The 19,647-nt window shown below is 42.1% G+C and overlaps 1 protein-coding gene across 1 annotated transcript in view; it reads right to left on the bottom strand.

The window, feature by feature from the left end:
• Positions 1–19,647, bottom strand: part of Tmem131 (transmembrane protein 131) — a 151,734-nt gene that overhangs the window by 84,979 nt on the left and 47,108 nt on the right. Inside the window, exon 2 of the mRNA XM_034521541.2 lies at positions 11,711–11,772. Coding sequence (XP_034377432.1) covers positions 11,711–11,772 — 62 coding nt within the window. The remainder of the gene's footprint in view (positions 1–11,710; positions 11,773–19,647) is intronic.

Genomic DNA, 19,647 nt, shown 5'->3' with positions numbered 1-19,647 from the left:
CGAAAGGGATTATATACAACATGATATACATGACGAATGTGCATCTGAAAAGCTGATGCTTACACTAAACTCTGATAGCAACTATGACGTGGAAGCCACACAGATAGTAAAAGAGGAAAGAACACAGTATATCAAAACACAGACTGCAAAATAAGGCTGCAAGGCAAGGTAGGAGCCAGAAGATGTCCACCTTGTTAAGAAGCCACAATTTCCTCCAGCAGCCGATGAGAGCAGATGCAGACATTAGGTGGAGCTCGGGTAGCCACTCAGAAGGGAAGAGGAGATACTGTAGGAGCCAGAGGAGTTGGGGACACCAAGAGAAAATGCCCACAGAATCAACTAAGCAGGGCTCATAGTGTTTCATGGGGACTAAAGCGGTGACCATGGAACCCAAATGGGTCTGCCGTAGGATTTCTGTATATATGCTGTGGTTATTTAAATTGGGTTTTTGTGAGACTCCTAACGGTGAGAGTTGGGAGTTGTCTCTGATTCTTTTGCCTTCTCTTGGGACTATTTTCCAGCCTTGAAATAAGGGCTTGTGCCTAGTCTTATTGCATCTTGTTATACTGTGTTCAGCTAATATCACTGAGACCTGCTCTTTTCTGAGGGAAATTAAGGAACAGTGGGATCTGGGGAAGAGGGGAAGTGGTGGTTGAGATGCATTGTACAAAAGAAGAATCAATCTATCAATCATAAAAAAGAAGCCACACCAGCATTTAGCTCATGTACTCTACATGTAACTCAAGGGATATGTCTATGATACAGTAAGAGACCAACAGACATGATCTTGGTCTGACTTAAGGGTTAAGATATAATTCTGACAGTAATATGGAGGCTTAACTAGAGGCCTAGAGAGAAAGAAAGAAGTTGGGGGAGGGGGGCAGTTACTACAGTTCAGTGATGAGGGACATAAAAACCTCAGTGATTAAGAAAGAAGGAAGCTGGGTGGTGGTGGCTCATGCCTTTAGTCCCAGCACTCAGGAGGCAGAGGCAGGCAGATTTCTGTGAATTCAAGGACAGCCTGGTCTACAGAATGAGTTCCAGAATAGCCAGGGCTACACAGAGAAACCCTGTCTCAAAAAAAAACCCAACAACGACAAAAGATGCCAACCCTCCAAGGAGCACAACTGATGAATGCAGCTGGGGGCTAGCTGCTTCACTATAATCAGAAAAGCAGTGCATGCCACTACTTTCTCCACTAACCACACTGTTTTCTCCACTAGTAGTACTGTTTGCATGTGGCAGTTTGGCAAATGTGTGTGAAGATAAGGCAGATGTGATAAAATGTTTCTTCTGAAGGTATGTACTAAGTATAAGAGTGTGATTTTTTTAATGTTTTAATAATACAGTTTGTGTGAATATGTATATATAGATAAAAATGCACTGCAAAATGTTTGATGAGTGAGTGGTTTGTGAATGAATATCAAATTCTTCAATTTTCTATATTTAAAGAAAATATTTTTAAATTTTAATTATTAAAGCTATAGCTATACAGTTCCTCCCAAGAATGGGAGAAAACATTTGCAAGTCGTGTATCTATTAAGAGATTAGTACCCAGAACATATAAAGAACATCTAACATTTATGCTCTGGATGTAGATTAGTTGGTAGAATGCACAAGGTCCTGGGTTCAATGCCCAGCAAAACTAAAAAGTAGGATGGAGGAAAAAACAGATAAGACAGCTCTCCAAAGGAGACACAACTGTCAGACGCTCAATAACAATTCATTGTGGAAATGCAAAGTAAATATATCTCTTACATGTCAGGTGGCTATTGCCTGGTTTTTGTTTTTGTTTTAAGGAGAGCACACAAATAGGCAGGTCTGGTAGCTCCCACCTGTACTTCCAGACTAAAGAAGATCATCACAGGCTCAGGCTTACAGCCATCCTGGGCTACACAGTGAGACTCTTGCCTTAAAAAAACAAAACCAAAAAACCTAAACCAGACAGACAGAGACAGACAGACAGACAGACAGACACACACACACACACACACACACACACACACACACACACACACACCTTCCCTCTCAGAATGGATGTGAAAAAATTGGTATTAGGGTTATAAAATACAAAGCTACTGTGATAATAAGCATATTGGCTCTCCAAAATGCTAACAGATTTACTACACAATATAACAATCTTGTCTGTGGATATACACACCTCAAACTCCAAAAAATAAACAACAGAAATCCGATAAAGCAGCAAGCCTGCAAACGGGATTCGGAGAGATAGTGTGAACGCATGTTCAAAGCAGCTGTTTTGAAAACAGTGAAAATGCAGAACTGAAGTGCCTAGGATGGACAGATAGCTAGCCAAGAGTGGTCTGCACAGACGCTGAGCTCTTCAGCTTTGTAAAGGAAAGGAAAGAAAGCACACTGCAGTGTACAGGTCCTAAGAACCACATACAATGTGCTAAGGGACATAAACCACTCTCAAAGACACATTCTACGTGAGAACACCTTCATAACACATGTACAACAGTGTTGTACACAGTCTCAATAGTGGACAGAACAGTCACGGATGCCAGGCACTGGGGACCATTGCTCAGTAAAGAACCTCAGCTTGGAAGAGAGAAGTTCTGAAGTCAGACGGTGGAGGTCACTTTCGAATAGTGTAAGCAGACTTAACTCTGCTGAACTGCATACTTAAAAATGGTAATTCTATGTCTAATACCTATAAAAAATCCTTTAGTAATCAAGACAATACAGTAGTCGTGGCATAAAAATAGATTAATGAACTCGGCAAGTCCAGAAATGGACATGTATACAATAACCTTTCAGCAATGGCATCAATGACACTCAGTAGAGAACTGAATGTCTTCTCAACAGACAGAACAACTAGATGATGTAGTGAAGAAACAGGAACCTTTACCCTATTTTATACAGTGTACACAAATTAATCTCAGAAAGAAATGTTTAAGAAAATATACCAGCTCTACAGAACTTCTAGAAATAAAGCATTTATCTACACAACAGCTTGTATTTGAATGTTCACAGTAGCTTTTTGTTTTTACTAGAAGAACCCAAAGTTCTGATAACATGTAAATGGGAACATAAACTGTAGCACACCAAGACAACAAACTATTTCTCAGCAACAAAAAGACAAATTATTGACATATGTGATATCATAAGTAAATCTCAAATTACTATGGTGAATGTTGGAACCCAATGACTCAATGCTGAACTGAGGCTGCCTAGAGATAGAGAATAAGAGTACAGGAGACTTTTAGGGGAGCTGGGTATGCTCACTATTGGACTGTAGTTATGATCTCCCAGGGTAAAATAGCATGTCAACCTTCTTCAATCCATGTAATTTAGACATGTACACTGTATGCTGTTCATAAATCAGTAAAGGGTGATCAAAACATCCAGAGCATAAGGAGCCATGCTCCTGTAGAAACAGAAACAAAACTCAAGAAATCTATTGCCCTATGTACTTTTTAAGGAATAAAACATCATAAAGACAATGTAGCAAAAGAATACAAGAACAAAAAGCAAAATTATTCAAGATGATAAATTATAAACCAGGAAACCATCTGTGGTGGTGGTGGTTTGACGAAGAATGTCCCCACAGACTCATGGTTTTGAATGCTTGGCCATAGGGAGTGGCACTATTAGGAGGTGCGGCATGTTTGGAGTAGGCGTGGCCTTATTGGAGGAAGTGTGTCACTGCTGGGTTGGGCTTTGAGGTCTCAGAAGCTCAAGCTACAGTCAGTGTGGCACACAGTCTCCTGCTGCTGCTTGAGGATCAAGAAGTAGAACTCTCAGCTCCTTTTCCAGCACCATGTCTGCCTGCATGCTGCCATGTCCCAGCATGAGGATAATGAAGGACTAAACCTCGGAAACTGTAAGCCAGCCCCAGTTAAATGCTCCCCTGTTAAGAGTCACCTTGTTCATGGTGTCTTAGAAACCCTAAGACAACATCTTATGAAAAATTATCTGATATTCAATAAGAAATAAGATTAGAAGGACAAATAGTGCTTCTTATTGAAGTATAGGGCAGACACAACAGAACAATCATTTAGCTATAATAATTAAAGTCTCACAGCAGGCAGACACTGTGTCCCAAGTGCTGAAAGGAGCTGATTATAGTAAATGCTATTTTGATTCTGAGGTAATTTGAGAAATAAAAGCTTTAAACTTGTCTTTAAGGTATATCTTAACATTGGGCCTAAACACGGGGCAGCACAACAAAGTGTAAAAATTAGGTGGAAGAGGCCAACCGTGCCTTCAGTACTGAATAACAAAATCTACTTTAAAAGTGTCAGAAGCTAGAGCTCAACCACAAACAAGTCCTGTCACAATGAATAGACACAAGATGTGCTGCAAAAGTAATTGCACCAGGAGGGGTTTCATAATGGGACAGTTCCTCTCACACAGCAGTGAGAAGAAAGAGGGTGGGGACTGAAATGTAAACAATGAACAAGAATAGGAAATTCACTCCAGGAAAGCAGAGGCTGGAGAAAATAGCTCAGAGGTCAAGAGCACTTGTTGTTCCTGCTGAGGACTTCAGTTCAATTTCCAGAACCCAAATGGTGGGTCACAAGCAGCCATAACTTCAGTCTGGAGGAATCTGATGCCCGCTTTTGACCTGCATGGCATGAAGCATGCAAATGGTATACCTACACACATGTGAGGGGAAAGTAAATGGTCCATGACCATCTGAAAAGATGGTTACTTCATTAAAGAGTACAGCTCTATAGAGAATAATCAGATTTTAACAGCTGACGGAAGGGACATTTGGCCCATTATATTCCACAACAGAGCATAGCAGGAGAATTCTGGGTCCTGGAAACTATCTATCATGTAAGCCATCTATCACAAATGACTGCCACTAGTGTTTCAAAGTTCCCAGAATCAGAAAAAGTCAACATGGTAATCTCAAGTGAACCCAGGTTATCCTTCTGTCCTGCCTATCCAGAAGAGGCCATCAGACTCCTTCCCACCTGCAATTCACATCACACGTGTGCAGTGCTCACCACTGGGCTGCCAATTCCAGACCAATTTGAACGCAACTTTTTAGACGGCTCCCCATCTCTCAACAGGATTCACAAGAGGAAAGCAGACTATTTCAATCACCACATTGGCCTTTGCATAAGCACTTATGTAATGTACTCTTGGGCACTATCAGTTCTCATAAATGCAACTCACTTTCCAGAGTTTCCATAGCTCAACTTCCTAGCAAGGTCGCTGAGAGTAAGGTCTAGGGGCTTTCATGTGCAGGGCAGAACCCAGGGCCCTGTACAAGCTAGGCCATCACCACCACTAAACTACTTCCCTAGACTTTTAGAGATGTTTTAATTGTCACAAAGCATGCACTATTATCATCAAGTAGACAAAGACACTAATGACCACTCTAAAGTGCACAGGGCAGTCTTCCCTCTACTCCCCAAACAATGAATTACTTGCCTCAAAACATAAATTTTCCTGAACTTTGATACATTTCCAATTATAGTTTTCATTTGTATGTGTGTGCACACATACATAAACCTGCATATGTGTAGCACAGGTCAATGTTGGGGGTTTTTCTGTATTATTTTGCACCTTATTTCTTCAGACAAGGGTTTCTTCTCACTGAATCTAGGGCTCACAGATTTGACAAGACTAGCTGGCTAGTGAGCTCCAGGATCCATTTCCCCTACCCCAGGGCTCGGGGTACATGTGCATCATGCCTGGGTGTCTTAGAATCCCAGTTTGGGTCTTTAGGCAGAGCAGGCACTTTTCTAGCTAAGCCAGTAACCAGTCCCCTTAATTTTTATCTGTAGTAACATCTTCTTGCATTATAATTCAAAGTGTTCAGCTGTTACACCAATTATGAAAATCTCCTGTGGCCCCTGACTTGATGAAGAATGGCTATTGTGATATAAAATTAATTGCTATGTTGTAAAATTGCCTATAGTGTGAGAAAACGAAGCTATGCTTAGTGAGAACAAGCACCATAGAAATGAATCCAGGCATCAGTCTGCATTACATCTGGGCAGTAGGATATGGAGCACTTCTCTCTGGTCTATGAGCACATCACAGTGGCTAAGAGGAAAGCTTTAGAAGAAGGCTCGGTTCTATCACTCACTAGTCGCTTACTTGGTTAATGTACTGGTTTCTGTACATTAAGCTGCTTACCTGAACCTATTACATTCACTTAAGAATTTAGAGGCTGCTGCTAGAGCTCAGCAACACAGTGTCTGTCCAGCATGCACAAGACACTTAGACTGATTTCCAGAGCAAAACAACAAAAAATAAAAAACATTTAGGCAAATTCTATGCTTTCCAAACTTCTGTAAACTTTTACACATCTCTTCATAGAGGTGAATATGATCAGCCTTCATAAAAGTCGATCCTAGCCCCTTCTCCTTCCCTTTCACTAACAGAACAGAGCCGCTCCCAAGACTGTTCAGAGATGATCATCTATAACCCACAGGCCAAGCCACTCTGCCACTGGTTTTATGCTTGCTTCACTTCCAAAGCCACTAAATCTCTGCATATGACAGTCTCTCCTAAGACAGCATCATGTATCGAATCTTCTCATGAGACATAATGGAAATACTACTCCTGGATGACTCGACTACTATCCTCGAGTATTATCTAAGTACCCGGGGTCAGATGAGAATCCAGATGATGACTGTGCCCACACTCCATATACAGTTGTGCACTTTGGGGGCCCCAGGCCACCTGTACTTCTGATAAACCAGCTATAAATGCAAGGCTGTCCATAATCTCCCAGCTTGCTTATTCACCAGAACAGCTCACGCAGCTTAGAACAACACTCCAGTGAACAGTTTCAGTCTGACTCTAAAGGAATATTGTCCTGAACACAGACCTCTGCTTTCTATCATCAGGACATCTCACTTTTGTGGGTTCATCTACCAAGAAGAAAGCTCTCTACTAAGCTCTGGTGTGCAGAGCTTTGACTGGGGTCTCATTACACAGATATACAAAAGGGGATTTCTGAAACAATGGGAAAAACTGAGTGCAAAGCAGGCAGGTTTCAGATCACAGCAGGCTCTGGTTATCTACTGCTGCAATGTTAGCCTTCTGAAGCATAGTGGCTTAGGGCAGTTTACTGTTATTGCCCATTCTGGGGCTGATGGACCCCAGTTGCTAGTTCTCACTCATGTCTTTGTGTTGCAGTCAAGTGTGATTTCGAGCGGCATCTGCAGGAAGCTTCAGATATGCTGTGGGTTGTCCATGAAGCTCATTCATAGGAGGGAGAATGGTGCTGGCTGAGCCGGAAGCTTAGCTCCTACTGCTGACAGGAAGCCTGGAGATGGCCTCTCTGTGCATATAATCCATCACCATAGTAACTGAGTGAGTACCTACCCTACAGAAATGATTCACCCCAAGACTCAGGAGTAAGGAAGAAGGTGTTAATAGTTTCCTATGATCTTCCCCTTAGCACTAGTAGAATGTTTTGCACACTACATTTGTCAAGGTGCTATTACTATTCTGTACAGTATATACTGACTTAATTTCCTATAAAGAGTTTTAATTCTCTCCAAACTGATCTTCAGATCCAGTGTAATCCTAAGAAACACCCTAACAGTGCACACAGAGTTTACAAGTGCACATGGAAGGCACAGAACTTTAGGGCAACAAAAACATGATTACCAAGAACCATGTCTAAGAGGAAGAAAATGAGAATCAAAACTTTCAAAAGTGTAGTTGCAAAGACAGACTCAGGACGCTAGAGCCCAGCGTCCTAAAAACCAGCCCTGGCATGCATCAGCAGCCAACCAGGAGACATGTCGCTGCAGTGGGTAACAAAGTACTGCAGGGCACCTGGCGAAGGACACAAAACAACTGAACAAGCAACAAGGGAGCTCTGCCCTCCGCCTCCGCTGAAAGTTATTTTAGGAACTGCAGCTGTACCTAAGGAGAGCAGCCCAATGAAATTCTAAATTTAAGATCATCCATAGTATGCTCATGGACGGATGGATGAGCACATATGTGTGTGGGAGTGCGTATGTGTGTAGGCTCACAGTTGCATGCTGGGGCCAAGGGTCAGTCCTGGGTTTTTGAAATAAAGTCTCTTACCTGGACTTGGAGCTCACTGATAGGCTAGGTTGGCTGGCCAATGAGCCCCAGGGACCCTTCTGTCTCTAATTCTCCAGCTCTGAGATTACAAGTGCATGCCACCAAGCTAATTTCCTTGTGTGGGTGCTGGGGATCTAACCTGGGTTCTGATGTTTACTATGAAAGCACTTTATCAACTGAGCTATCTTCCCAACCACATAATCTGGTTCTTCAGCCAAACGTAAGACATACTAAATGTAACAAAAGGCTGACAATTAAAATTCATGAATAAAGAATTTCTTCTGTTTATTTGAAGTCACACTTACCTAAGTCAAAAGAATAACCCAGTAAGAACAGTGACAAGATAAAGTGGAGAGGAGAGGGGTGCTTCTAGTGGGCTGTGCCAAGGTCTTTAAATGTAAAACGAGGAAGTTTTGATGGGATTGTAAATTGGAAAACTACTGTCACTATCTATTAATACCAAAGATATATATGGTTTGGCAGGTAAAGGCAACTACCATCAAGACCACCTGAACTACACATCAGAAACAGCACAAGCTCCCACTACTTCCTAACTTCCAGACACCCACACAAACATACATGCAGAACAAAATGTGACACAACATTTCAGCTGAAGACACATAACCTATGAGCTGTAGCTTACTCTATGAGAAATGTGCATATTTACTAAGAGAAAGCTTTATTCATAATTAATAGCTGAAAACTAGAAGCAACTAAAGTATCTGTAACCACATAAAGGATCTTTGAATTGTGCCCATCCATACCCGTGGAAGCTGCTATCAAAACAAGTTTTTCATTTACACAGAAAACTTTAGAAACATAATCTGAGAAAAAGAAGCCAAAACCAGTACAAATCCCATGCATGGCCTTGAAGCCACAAGTGAAACTATAGCAGTTACACCTTAAAGCTCAGATGGTTAAAGCTAGAGGAAAGGAAACGGCCACAAACTTCAACATAATGGTTGACTTCTGAGGCCACTGACTGAGAGAGAACTTGAGGGGTACTTCTGCCAGTGGTGGCATGTATCTGCTCTTAGCATTTAAACTGGGTGGTTCATATTGATTTACTGTACATATCTCTTATCACATTTTATGCACCTATATAGGAATTACAGCTCACAACTGACTCTTTAAAAGTAAATGAATGCAATTCTAGACTTCTTAAAGTCCCTAATTTAGATGTCTAATTTACTGCCCCCTACACACACACACACACACACAAACACACACACACACTGCATGTTCCGCCATGAAGGTGCTAGAGCCATACTCCAACGCCCTTTTTGGGAGTGGGAATGTATAAGACAGAATTTCTCTGTTAAAGCTTGGCTGACCTGGACCTCACTCTGTAGAGCAGCTGGCATTGAACTCTTAAACTCACATAGATCCCCCTGCCTCTGCTTCCTAAGTGCTGGGATTAGCGGTGTGCACTGTCAATACCTGTCTGTTTATTATTGTAGGATTATGACAAACACACATACAGAGCTGGGTCATCTTCCCTTATATTTTTCCTTGCTTAGCTTCACTTGTTTATGAGTTTGGTTAGGAGGGGATTAATGCTCATAAATGGGAAAATGTTTCATAACTTCACCTTGTATTTCAAAGGATCGAGATGGGAGGAAGCATTCAATCAGTTGGAATGGAACAATAGCAGCCAATGTTTCCTATCTTAATAAAAACTCCCTGTTGTGATACACATTTCCCCGAGTCCCTGCCCATCTCAGGAATCCTTTGGTCTTCCTCAACTATTGTATATAGTAAATCTTGATAGCCTTGCCAAACAGGGGGACAAGGGCTAACCACAGGCTAAGGGATGATGATTTCTCGTCTTCATGTGGCAAATGGTAATCCAAGGTTGCATCTAAGAAACTGTACCTGTCTTGTGCTATGGAAAACATCCTGACAATAGGCATGGTGAGAAGATGAGCTGGTTAGACTCCTGTTCTAGCAACTGACTACTAAAGAGGTTACCCTCTGTGCACGTTATCTTCCTTAGTTCTATAACGTAAGGAAGGCAAGATTTTGACAGCTTTGAGTCTGGCAAGTTTTACTATCACATTAACAATTTCTACGAGCCAAGCAAAGGTGGCATGAGGTGTAACTCACTACACACAGCACTTACATCGGGCTCTGCAGGAACTGCAGTAAGGCTGGATTGTGGTTGAGAACCACAGGTACCACTTTAGTAACACTGTTTTCTGTACTGCCTTGTCTGACTTAAACTTTTGCTTTCCTGCCTTTACTATAAGCTACAGGAATGTCTTTTCAGAGTTTTGTCAGGTGTGGTAGTTCACATTTATAATCTCAGTACTTGGGAGGCTGGAGGAAGAAATCATTAGGCCTAGTCTATAAGTGAGTTCCAGGCCAGCCACGGGTTACAGTGTGAGGTTCTCTCAGAATTTGAATCATTTAGTTAGACACGAGTCAGAAATGTATTATGTGACGCGGTAATGGTACAGAGCATGCTGAGATACATAGTGAGACCTGTCTGAAAACAGAAAACTAACCCAACCCATAGTGCAATGCAGATGCTCACACTTGGAGTAAGACAGGAACTCTAGGTCAGTCCCAGGCCACAAAGTCATGGGATCTTGGGCACATCTCCTAAACCTTGTTTTTCCTTGAACATAAAATGAGTGAACTATGGTCAGGCATGCTACCTGACAGCACGGGGCCTGCCATCATTACAGTAGGAAAGTGATGATATGTGTAGAAAAAGGAAGGAGACGGCCATAAGAAGCAGTGCCAGTGTGTAATCCTGTACTGTGCCAGTGAAAGTGTCCAAACCTGTGCTCAAAGATATGACCGTAGCTAAACATACTAGGTCTTAAAACACAAGAATTAAAGGATTTGTAAGAACAAGGATGGGGTTGGGGGGAGCACAGGATGGACAGTAGTGGGTGAGAGTAACCAGAATGCACTGCTTACAGGGATGCAAATGTCAAAGAACAAGTTTAATCTAAAACAATCAGAAAGCTGAAATGGATACAGAGGTGTATGTCTGTAATTCTACTACTCAAGAGGAGGCTAAGGCAGGGAGATCCTAATCTTGGGGCATCCTGGGCTACAGGAAGGAAGGAAGGAAGGAAGGAAGGAAGGAAGGAAGGAAGGAAGGAAAAGACAAGACTCTTCTCAGCAAAACCAACCAAGCCAGATGGCCAGTGACGATGCCTTTGCAGCTCTGCAGTTCTTGCTCTCTAGCTGAGGACTGGATGAGTTTTCAGAGGATCTGAACTAGGCTTGAAAGGAAAGGCAGAATATTATCAGACTCCACATTCTAATTTCATGCTTACTTCAGTTAAAGATATAGCTTAGCATGGCAAGTGATGGACAGTCAGACAAGACATAAACCTTGCACTGTGCACACAAGTTCTTTTCTAGGTAAATGCTGAGGCTTCGCTAACAACCAGAGAGCTCACAGGCCCAATCTCATTTGACCTGACTTTTACACACCCTCACGGTCATAGGACACAAACTCTGACTGACTTACCTATAGCTTACACATTACAGGAGTTCATTTTTAGAGAAATGTTTACTCTAAAAAGTAATTCTAGTAGGAGGTTCATGCAATAACTCCACTGACTGTCTACAGTTCATAAAACACACTTCACTAAAACCAGTTACAATGGTTTCCAAGGGAAAAAAAAAAGAATAGTTGTATATTACTCATGAAAATTACCTGTAGCAGCCCTCCGTCGTCAAAGCGCAGGACTTCTATTATGCTCTCCGACTGAATGAACGCTGTGAAGAAAACAAACCAAACATCACTGATGGGAACAGAAACCCAATTTCACTGTTTGCCTTGAAGTAAATACAATTCTACATTTTAATATATTGCTTACTAGGAAATGTAGACCAACGGTAGGTAGAGCATTTTTCTTAGCACGTGTGAGGGCCCTGAGGTCAACACTGGCATCTAAAACAAACCAATGAAACACTGCTTGTTTGAGTAACGGTTATGAGGAAAATATAACAAATGCCTCAGAACTTTAGCAACTTTGAAATGCTTTGCTATGTAATCATGATCAATACTAAGACAGCTTCAATAACTCAGTTGTGCAAGTTACCTTGAAAATACCTATCTAGCCCTGCTGTTGTGCGAAAAGCAGAGTCAGATCAGCTGGCTGCACACGACCCTGTATGCAGGCATTTGTTTTTCACTTAAGAGATCATCTGTGACTCATCATCAGATCCACTGCAATGCCAATATGCCTTGGGATGAGCAGTTACATGGGCCTTGTGAGTAAGTGGGTAGAGGCACTAGCAAACAAATCTTACTCTACTGTAAGAAACAATGCACACTAAATAAGGCAAAGATGACATACGCACACAATCTTGAGGGCATATGCAAAGGCCAGTAGCTGTGCTGTACAATATGCCAATGATAAACTTAACTTGTACTAAAATCATCTGAAAACTGTCCACAGGTAAATTTGTATGACATTCCTTATAGCAGTTTTATTCATAACCATGCTGTATTACAAACATATGAAGGCTGTTTCCACAGGAGTTAGTAAGTCTGATGCCACTGTATTGTACACTGTGACTGAATGACTCAGATGTGAGCAAAGTATGTCAGGTTCCTCACAGCTGGACTAAGAGTTTATACAGAAGCCAAGGGTGGGGGGGTGGGGGGGCTCAGCATGAACTCAAGATAGACTAATTGCTACAAATAGAAATGCAGGTATGGGGCTGAAGAGAGGGCTCAGCATTAAGAGAACTGGCTGTTCTTCCAGAGAACCCAGGCTGGATTTCCAGCACTCACATGGCAGCTAACAACCATCTATATCTCCAGTTCTAAGGAGTCTGACACCCTCTTCTGGTCTCTGTATGACACACACACACACACACACACACACACACACACACACACACGGCACAGGCAAACACCCATATATAAAGATAAAAATAAATAAGTCTCAAAAAAAGAAAAGCCCCAAGAGAGAAGTCCAGATATGTTCATACCAGATGTTAGAATAACGAGACACACTTCCCTACTCTACTCAACCAGTGACAGCCAGCAGTAATGACCACATTTACACCCACAGCCTAAGTTCTGAGACTATTCCAATGGAAATGAATTGGGGCTTCTAAAGAAATGCCCATTTCTAGGGTTTGGATAAGACGCACACAATGGGAGCAGAGCATCATCAGAAAGCAGTCAGTACTAAAACAATCCAACTATTTAAAACATGCTGATGAGAATCTGTACAGAAAGTAACAGTTAACACAAAGAGTCCCAAGTGACCAAGGCTAGAGCAGTCTGAGCAGTGGACCAAGTGTCATGGCTCTAACTCAGCACAGAACAAACACCCAAGTCTATACTGAAACAAGGAAATTATACTAAATAAATACTTTGGAAGAAAGAAAAGGGGGAGGGCTATCACCCTGTACTTTTTTACACACAATATGTCTTCTTTCTAAAGAATACCATATGGGAAAGGAGAGCAACTTTGCAGTGGGAAGACTTCAACTAGATCAAGAAAGATGGACACTAACTGTGAAAAGTCATCAATAATATGCATCCTTGATATGAGATAGAAAAATTCTCCCCTAAACACATGATTTCAGTCTAATAGTGAGGAAAATCCTAATCAAATCCCAATTAAGAGATGTGACCTGCAAAATATCTGATTAGTTAGCGATACTCAGAACTGTCATAGTCATCAAACAGAGACAAGGAAACCTAAGGATCTAAGACTATAAATATATCAAATATATCTTAGATGCTATTCTAGAACAGTCTGAGAAAAACATGTTATCTTGTTAATAAGAATGGATGAATTCTGGTTTGTTAATTGTTTAAAAAAGTAAAACACTAGGATAAAATGTTAGTAATGGGGGTTTGGGGGTAGGATGGTTGAGTGCTATGAAGGTGGGGTGGATGGGTAGGTGCTATGAGGGTGGGGGTGGGTAGGTGCTATGGGGGTGGGGTAGGTGGGTGCTAAGAGGGTAGGACAGATGGACACTATGCTATCTTCGCAATTATTTTATCTAAAATTGTCCTAACATATAAAGCTTATTTTTTTAAAGAATGTGAATCAATGATGTATCATTTGTCCGAGTATGAAGGTCACTGACTTACCACCTGCCAGAGTTGTAAAATTCAGGGATGAAGCCTACTCGACAATCTCACATACCTAGTGTTTAGAAATTTTAACCCCAACCCAAGGTTTCTACCTCATCTTAGATCATTTAGTTCTCAGATAAAAGACATGCACAACCTTTATATTTACAATAAGCCTTAACCACCATTAGAGCTGGGCAGATATCTACCCTCTAAGTTATTAGAATCTATTTTCCTATCAATAACCTCGAGTCATTACTTACTATGTTTCATTGGGGCTGCTCTTAACTTCAATGGGCCAGCCCTCAGAGCCATGGTGGCTTCTCTTTCCTCCTCCACCTTCTATCCCCTTCCTGGATCTCCTCCCACCCCAAGCCCAGGCACACTCAGCATTACAATAGCAAGACCAAATCCCAACAACCTAGCTTCTGTAAGAGGGCAAAAGGGAAGCCAGGCATTGTAAGAAACTAGCAGATTACACAGCCTAACAGGAGGGCGTGCCCCCCTCCACTGAACATTCCAGACAAACCTCAGGCATTGTCTGCATTGTTTTTCAATCACAGAGCCAAACTGTTCCATTTCTGCTCACCTCTTCCAGTCCTTAGCACATATATAAATTCAATATAAACACTGATCATGGACACCCATGTAACCCATCGTTTTGCTTGGGTGGTAGTGCTGGAGTCTGTGCTGGCGCAGTTGACCTTTCCTGGTTATGTTCCCTCCAGCCCTAGTTTATAATCTCATCTCAGAACTAATACCCACACACTCTGTACAAGAACCTCTGAATAAAGCGATAGACTCTTCAGAAGAAAGCACCATGAACCCACTGGTGCTACCAGCTACCTCTCCAGTACCATGTATGCCCACCCAGCTTACCCACTCCATTCTTCATGCCTCTCACTGGTTAACACAAACATAAGTTCCAGACCATCCAGGAGGTATTTCTGTTCTATCCCTGAAAACGCATTTACTGACATAAGAACACTGGACTAGTTAAGAATGGCTTAATGAGGGAGTGGCTCAAACTGGAAATGCAAAAGGAGCTTCCTTAACAGTTCTACACCTAGTCAGCAGAGGAGCAGCAAGAGGTGGGGCCTCCACATCTGGAGCCTGTTGTTTACTGCTCAACAGGGCCACACACCCATTGAACTGATGAACCAACAGGCATCAGCAATCTGAATGCAGTATGCTCTTAATTAGGAGATTAGAAGAATACCATAAATTTTATCAACTGGGAAAATTAATAGCAGTAGCTGGGATAGTCATAAAAGAAAAACATTGTATTATACATCATCAACTCTCATTAATTATAAAGAAATACGTAGAATTTATTATTTAATGAAACAAATTTAGCCCTAGGTGACCAATTATAAGTTTAGATTATATGTCTATAATAGGAAGATATTATCCACATATTTAATCCTTTTGAGTATTTGTGGTTTGAATAAAAACAGCCCCAAAAGCCCACAGGGACCAGCACTATTAGCAGGTGTGGCCTTGTTGGAGTAGGTGTGGCTCTGTTGAAAGAGGTGTGTCACTGGAGGTGAGTTTGAGGTCTCTGCTGCTCACGTCACAGCCAGTGTTGCTATCTCTTCCTGGTGGCTTAGGATCTGAATGCAGACCTCTCAGCTACCTTTCCAGCACCATGTCTGAGTGCAGGCTGCCATGTTTCCCACCATGATGGCAATAGACTAAATTTATGAACTGTAAGTCAACCCCAATTAAATATTTTCCTTTATAAGAGTTGCCATGGTCATGGTGTCTCTTCACAGCACTGGAAACACAAACTAAGACAAGTATTGACAGTTAATAGATTATAAAACAATAAAAGTGTACAGTAATCAGGCGGCAGGACATGGTGACCCACACTTGTGGTTCCAGCATCCAGCAAAGGCAGAAGGATGAAGAATTTGGAGGGCAGCCTGGTCTGCACATGAGACCCTACTTAAGGAAGGGAAAGGATGGCAAAGAAACCAAGAGCAGATGGCAGGCTTCCAAATCTACATTCAAACCATAACTGGTGCTTTCTTCTCCTCAAGAGAGTTCTCCTAATTTTATATCTTATTGAAGCCAAAACTTTGGTTTAAGCAGCAATCAGATGTAATAAAAACATAAATAACTAATGGGTATCGATATTGTTACTAAACTTCAAGCTATGAATCAGATACTATGATGTCATTGTAAGTTATTATTTTATTTTATTAAGATTCAGAAGGCAAAGGAAAGAGTATGAATTTGAAGCTAGCTTGGGCTACACGGCAAGACCTTGTCTCCAAAAAAAAAAAAAAAAAAAACCCAAAAAACAAAAACAAGAAAACAAAGAGCACTCTGGAGTGTCAGAGGTTGTGGCATACCTCAGAGGGCACACAGGTGAATTTCCATAAATCTGAGACCAACCAAGTCTACATATTGAGTTTTGGACTAGCCAAAAACCTGTCTCAAAAAAAAAAAGGGGGGGGGGGGAAGAGCAATAAGGTCATATTGAACAGCACAGTAGAAATGCAACAGTATTTACTCTCCTTGCTGTTTATGACCAAGTAGAATCTGAGAAGAAACAATTTAAGGAAGGCAGGAAGAACTTACTTTGGATCATACTTGAGGGGATATGGGCCCCGTGGCAGGCAAGGTCTGGCTGCAGAAGCATGAAGTAGCCCCACACAGTTTACCCACAGTCAGGAGGCAGAGAAGTAAGCACTATCTTTCTCCCTTTCCTAGGCTGGAACTGCAGCCCAGGGATGCTATCAACATTCAGAGTGGCTTTTCCCCAGTTAAACCCTTAGTCACACTTTGGGTTCAAGTTCCAGAATTGAAGGGGGAGGGTGACATTTATGCTACAAAGGCAAGTTTTTCTTTACCATAATAATTGTTTTTGTTTGTTTGCTCTCGAGATAAGGTTTCTCAGTGTAGCCTTGACTGTCCAGGTACACACTCTGTAGATCAAGCTGGCCTAAACTCAGAGTCTGCCTGCCTCTGCCTCCCAAGTGCTGGAATTAAAGGCACGTGCCACCACCACCACCAGCTTCTACTATAATTTTTGAAGAAGGAAAAATTTCCCAAATATTGCAACTGATAATTAGTTGACCTACCTCTTAATACATTCTAAAGTTTTAATGAAAACAGCAATATAAATAACCACCAGAGACACAAACTGTGTGTGCGCACATGAGTGTATGAGAGCAGTCTTTATTTTCAGATCATGGTCGCTTTTGGCTGCAGAGGAGGAAGGTAGTTAAATCCTCTATGAAAACCAAGAAGACAAAGGCCACACATGCAGGGCTCAGGAGCCCATCCTCCCTGTCACAGGACTGTCTCCTCCACTCACACAGTGAAGCCTCCCTGACTGCTCTCCTGGTTGGAGCCAAAATATGACAAAGAATGAAGTTTTGAAAGTTTTGTGCTCAAAGAAGCCTGGGACCCTAGCAGTCAACAAGGACTAGTGAACCTCTGAAGGGACTCCAACTGTTAACCGCTGTGTCTGGTTGGTTATGCAAACTAGCAATTTCTAGTTTGCTTATTAATCAAACCTGTGCCTTGAGGACAACCTGAAGAGTGAAAGCTAAGGCTGGCGAAAACAGTGGCTTTATGCTAGACTCACTATTAATGGCCTACATAGCTTCTTAAAAGTTCTGTTTGTTCAAGATTTTGTTTCAAATAAGAGCTGGGCAAATTCCAAATGTTTATTCATTCTGGTTTGTGTGGAGCCCTTTGGGTTGGAAGGACACGCGGATTAAATCTTTGTTTCTGCCATCAGCAGTTTTTATTATGTGAAAGATAAAACACAAGCTTTTCTTTCACCATATTTAATACAAAGTTAGCTGATGCGGTGGCTCAGTGGGAAAGCCTAGCGCTAATCCCGAGAAAACTAAATCCACAATTTTGGGCCAAATGTGAAGCAAATTGTATTGAATATTAAATAAAGACCAAGAAATGGGCTTTGGTCAGGACTACTCCCTGAATATAATACCCCAAATTAACCTGTTAGCTCTGAAAGGGTTAAACATTTTCAAAAACTCCTAGCAGGCTGAGCAGAACCAAGAGTGCAGGTCAGCTTGGTCGTGAGCTCTGTGTTTCAGGAACTTGGCTGACCACATGATAGATGGTTGAGTACAAATAGGCTCTTGAGAATAGCCTATACAGAATGTTTTCCATGACTGTTCCTTGAACCCTGTCACAAACTGAATAATGGGCTGGGACTTTCCACAGGTACTTTCCAATAACCCCTCTTCATTCCCCCTGGGTTGTGGTTTTTGCCTTTCTATACCCTATACCTCCAAAGCTCAGGGTCAGACCCCACTGCCCCTGTGTGGGTTACGGGTCTTGACTTCGGCATGCTGATTGAATTATACCTCTTGCTGATTGCATTGAGTTTGGTGTCTTGTGAGTTATTGGGTGGCTGCGAATTCCTGAGGCTTGGGGAGGTCCTCTCCCCAAGGTCCTCTCTTCATGGGGGTCTTACAGTCCCACCTGCCCAAGGATCAGGTAACTTCTTGGGTTGCTGGGAGTTAACAGTTCTTGGAATAAAACAAAAGCCTCACAGGAAAGTATGGTGGCTTATGGGTTTGTCTTTATAAACCCATGCAACATGTGTCTCGGAGCTACTCAGCTAGACATTCCAGGGAGTTGTCCTGAACAAAGTCCATCTCTTGGTCAGTATTTAATATTTAATAAAGCTTCTTACAAATTTGGCCCAAAAAGGAGGAATTTAATTTTCTCCAGCAAATCTCATTTGGAGGCTCCAGTGAGATAACTCTACCCAAAATTTGTTCTTCACTCAAGGATTCTTACAAGATGAGCTACCCAGGAGTGCTAACCCTAGTTAGACAGCTAACCCAGCTGACCCAAGGCCTCAGGGAAGTGCTCTCCACTTTGTGGATACTTTTTGTTTTTTTTAAATGGAGGGCTCCCTTTTTAGGAAGTCATAGAAGCCTTTGGTTGTCTTAGCCTTCTACGGCATCTGTCTGCCTGGTTTCTGCTTCTGGTGGATCCCAATTTGGCAATGGGGTGGCCTCATGGCCCCTGGTTATTTCTGGTTAATTAGGGAGTTCTGCCAGAGTCACCAGATTCCCTCCCTGGTGACCCCTTGGTGAGACTGGGAGCCAAAATATGACAAAGAATGAAGTTTTGAAAGTTTTGTGCTCAAAGAAGCCTGGGACCCTAGCAGTCAACAAGGACTAGTGAACCTCTGAAGGGACTCCAACTGTTAAACGCTGTGTCTGGTTGGTTATGTCTTGTCTGGTCTGTCATTGTGTGTTCTGACTTGTGGCACCTGTGACTCCAACTTCCTGTCTGGGTCTCACTGGTGTCGAGGCTGGGCCTAACTATCTGCTCTTAGAAACGTCATTCCTAAATTGGTGGAGCCTTTGGGGGCATGGGATTCACAAAATGCAATGCTTGGGACCAATGGGCAGCTTTAAAAAACCCAGAGTGCCTATAGGGGAAGCTAGCAGCCAATCCTGCTACAGCAGCACTGTGCATGAGAAAATGGGATTCAGCAACTAGCAAGGTGCTCCTCCTGTGAAATTGCAACAGTGAAGCAGAGAGAAAAG

The sequence above is a fragment of the Arvicanthis niloticus genome, chromosome 17 (genome assembly GCF_011762505.2).
Source record: "Arvicanthis niloticus isolate mArvNil1 chromosome 17, mArvNil1.pat.X, whole genome shotgun sequence".
Taxonomy (NCBI): domain Eukaryota; kingdom Metazoa; phylum Chordata; class Mammalia; order Rodentia; family Muridae; genus Arvicanthis; species Arvicanthis niloticus.
The sequence above is the reverse complement of the archived record's forward strand: the minus strand, read 5'-3'. Positions and strand labels throughout refer to the sequence as shown.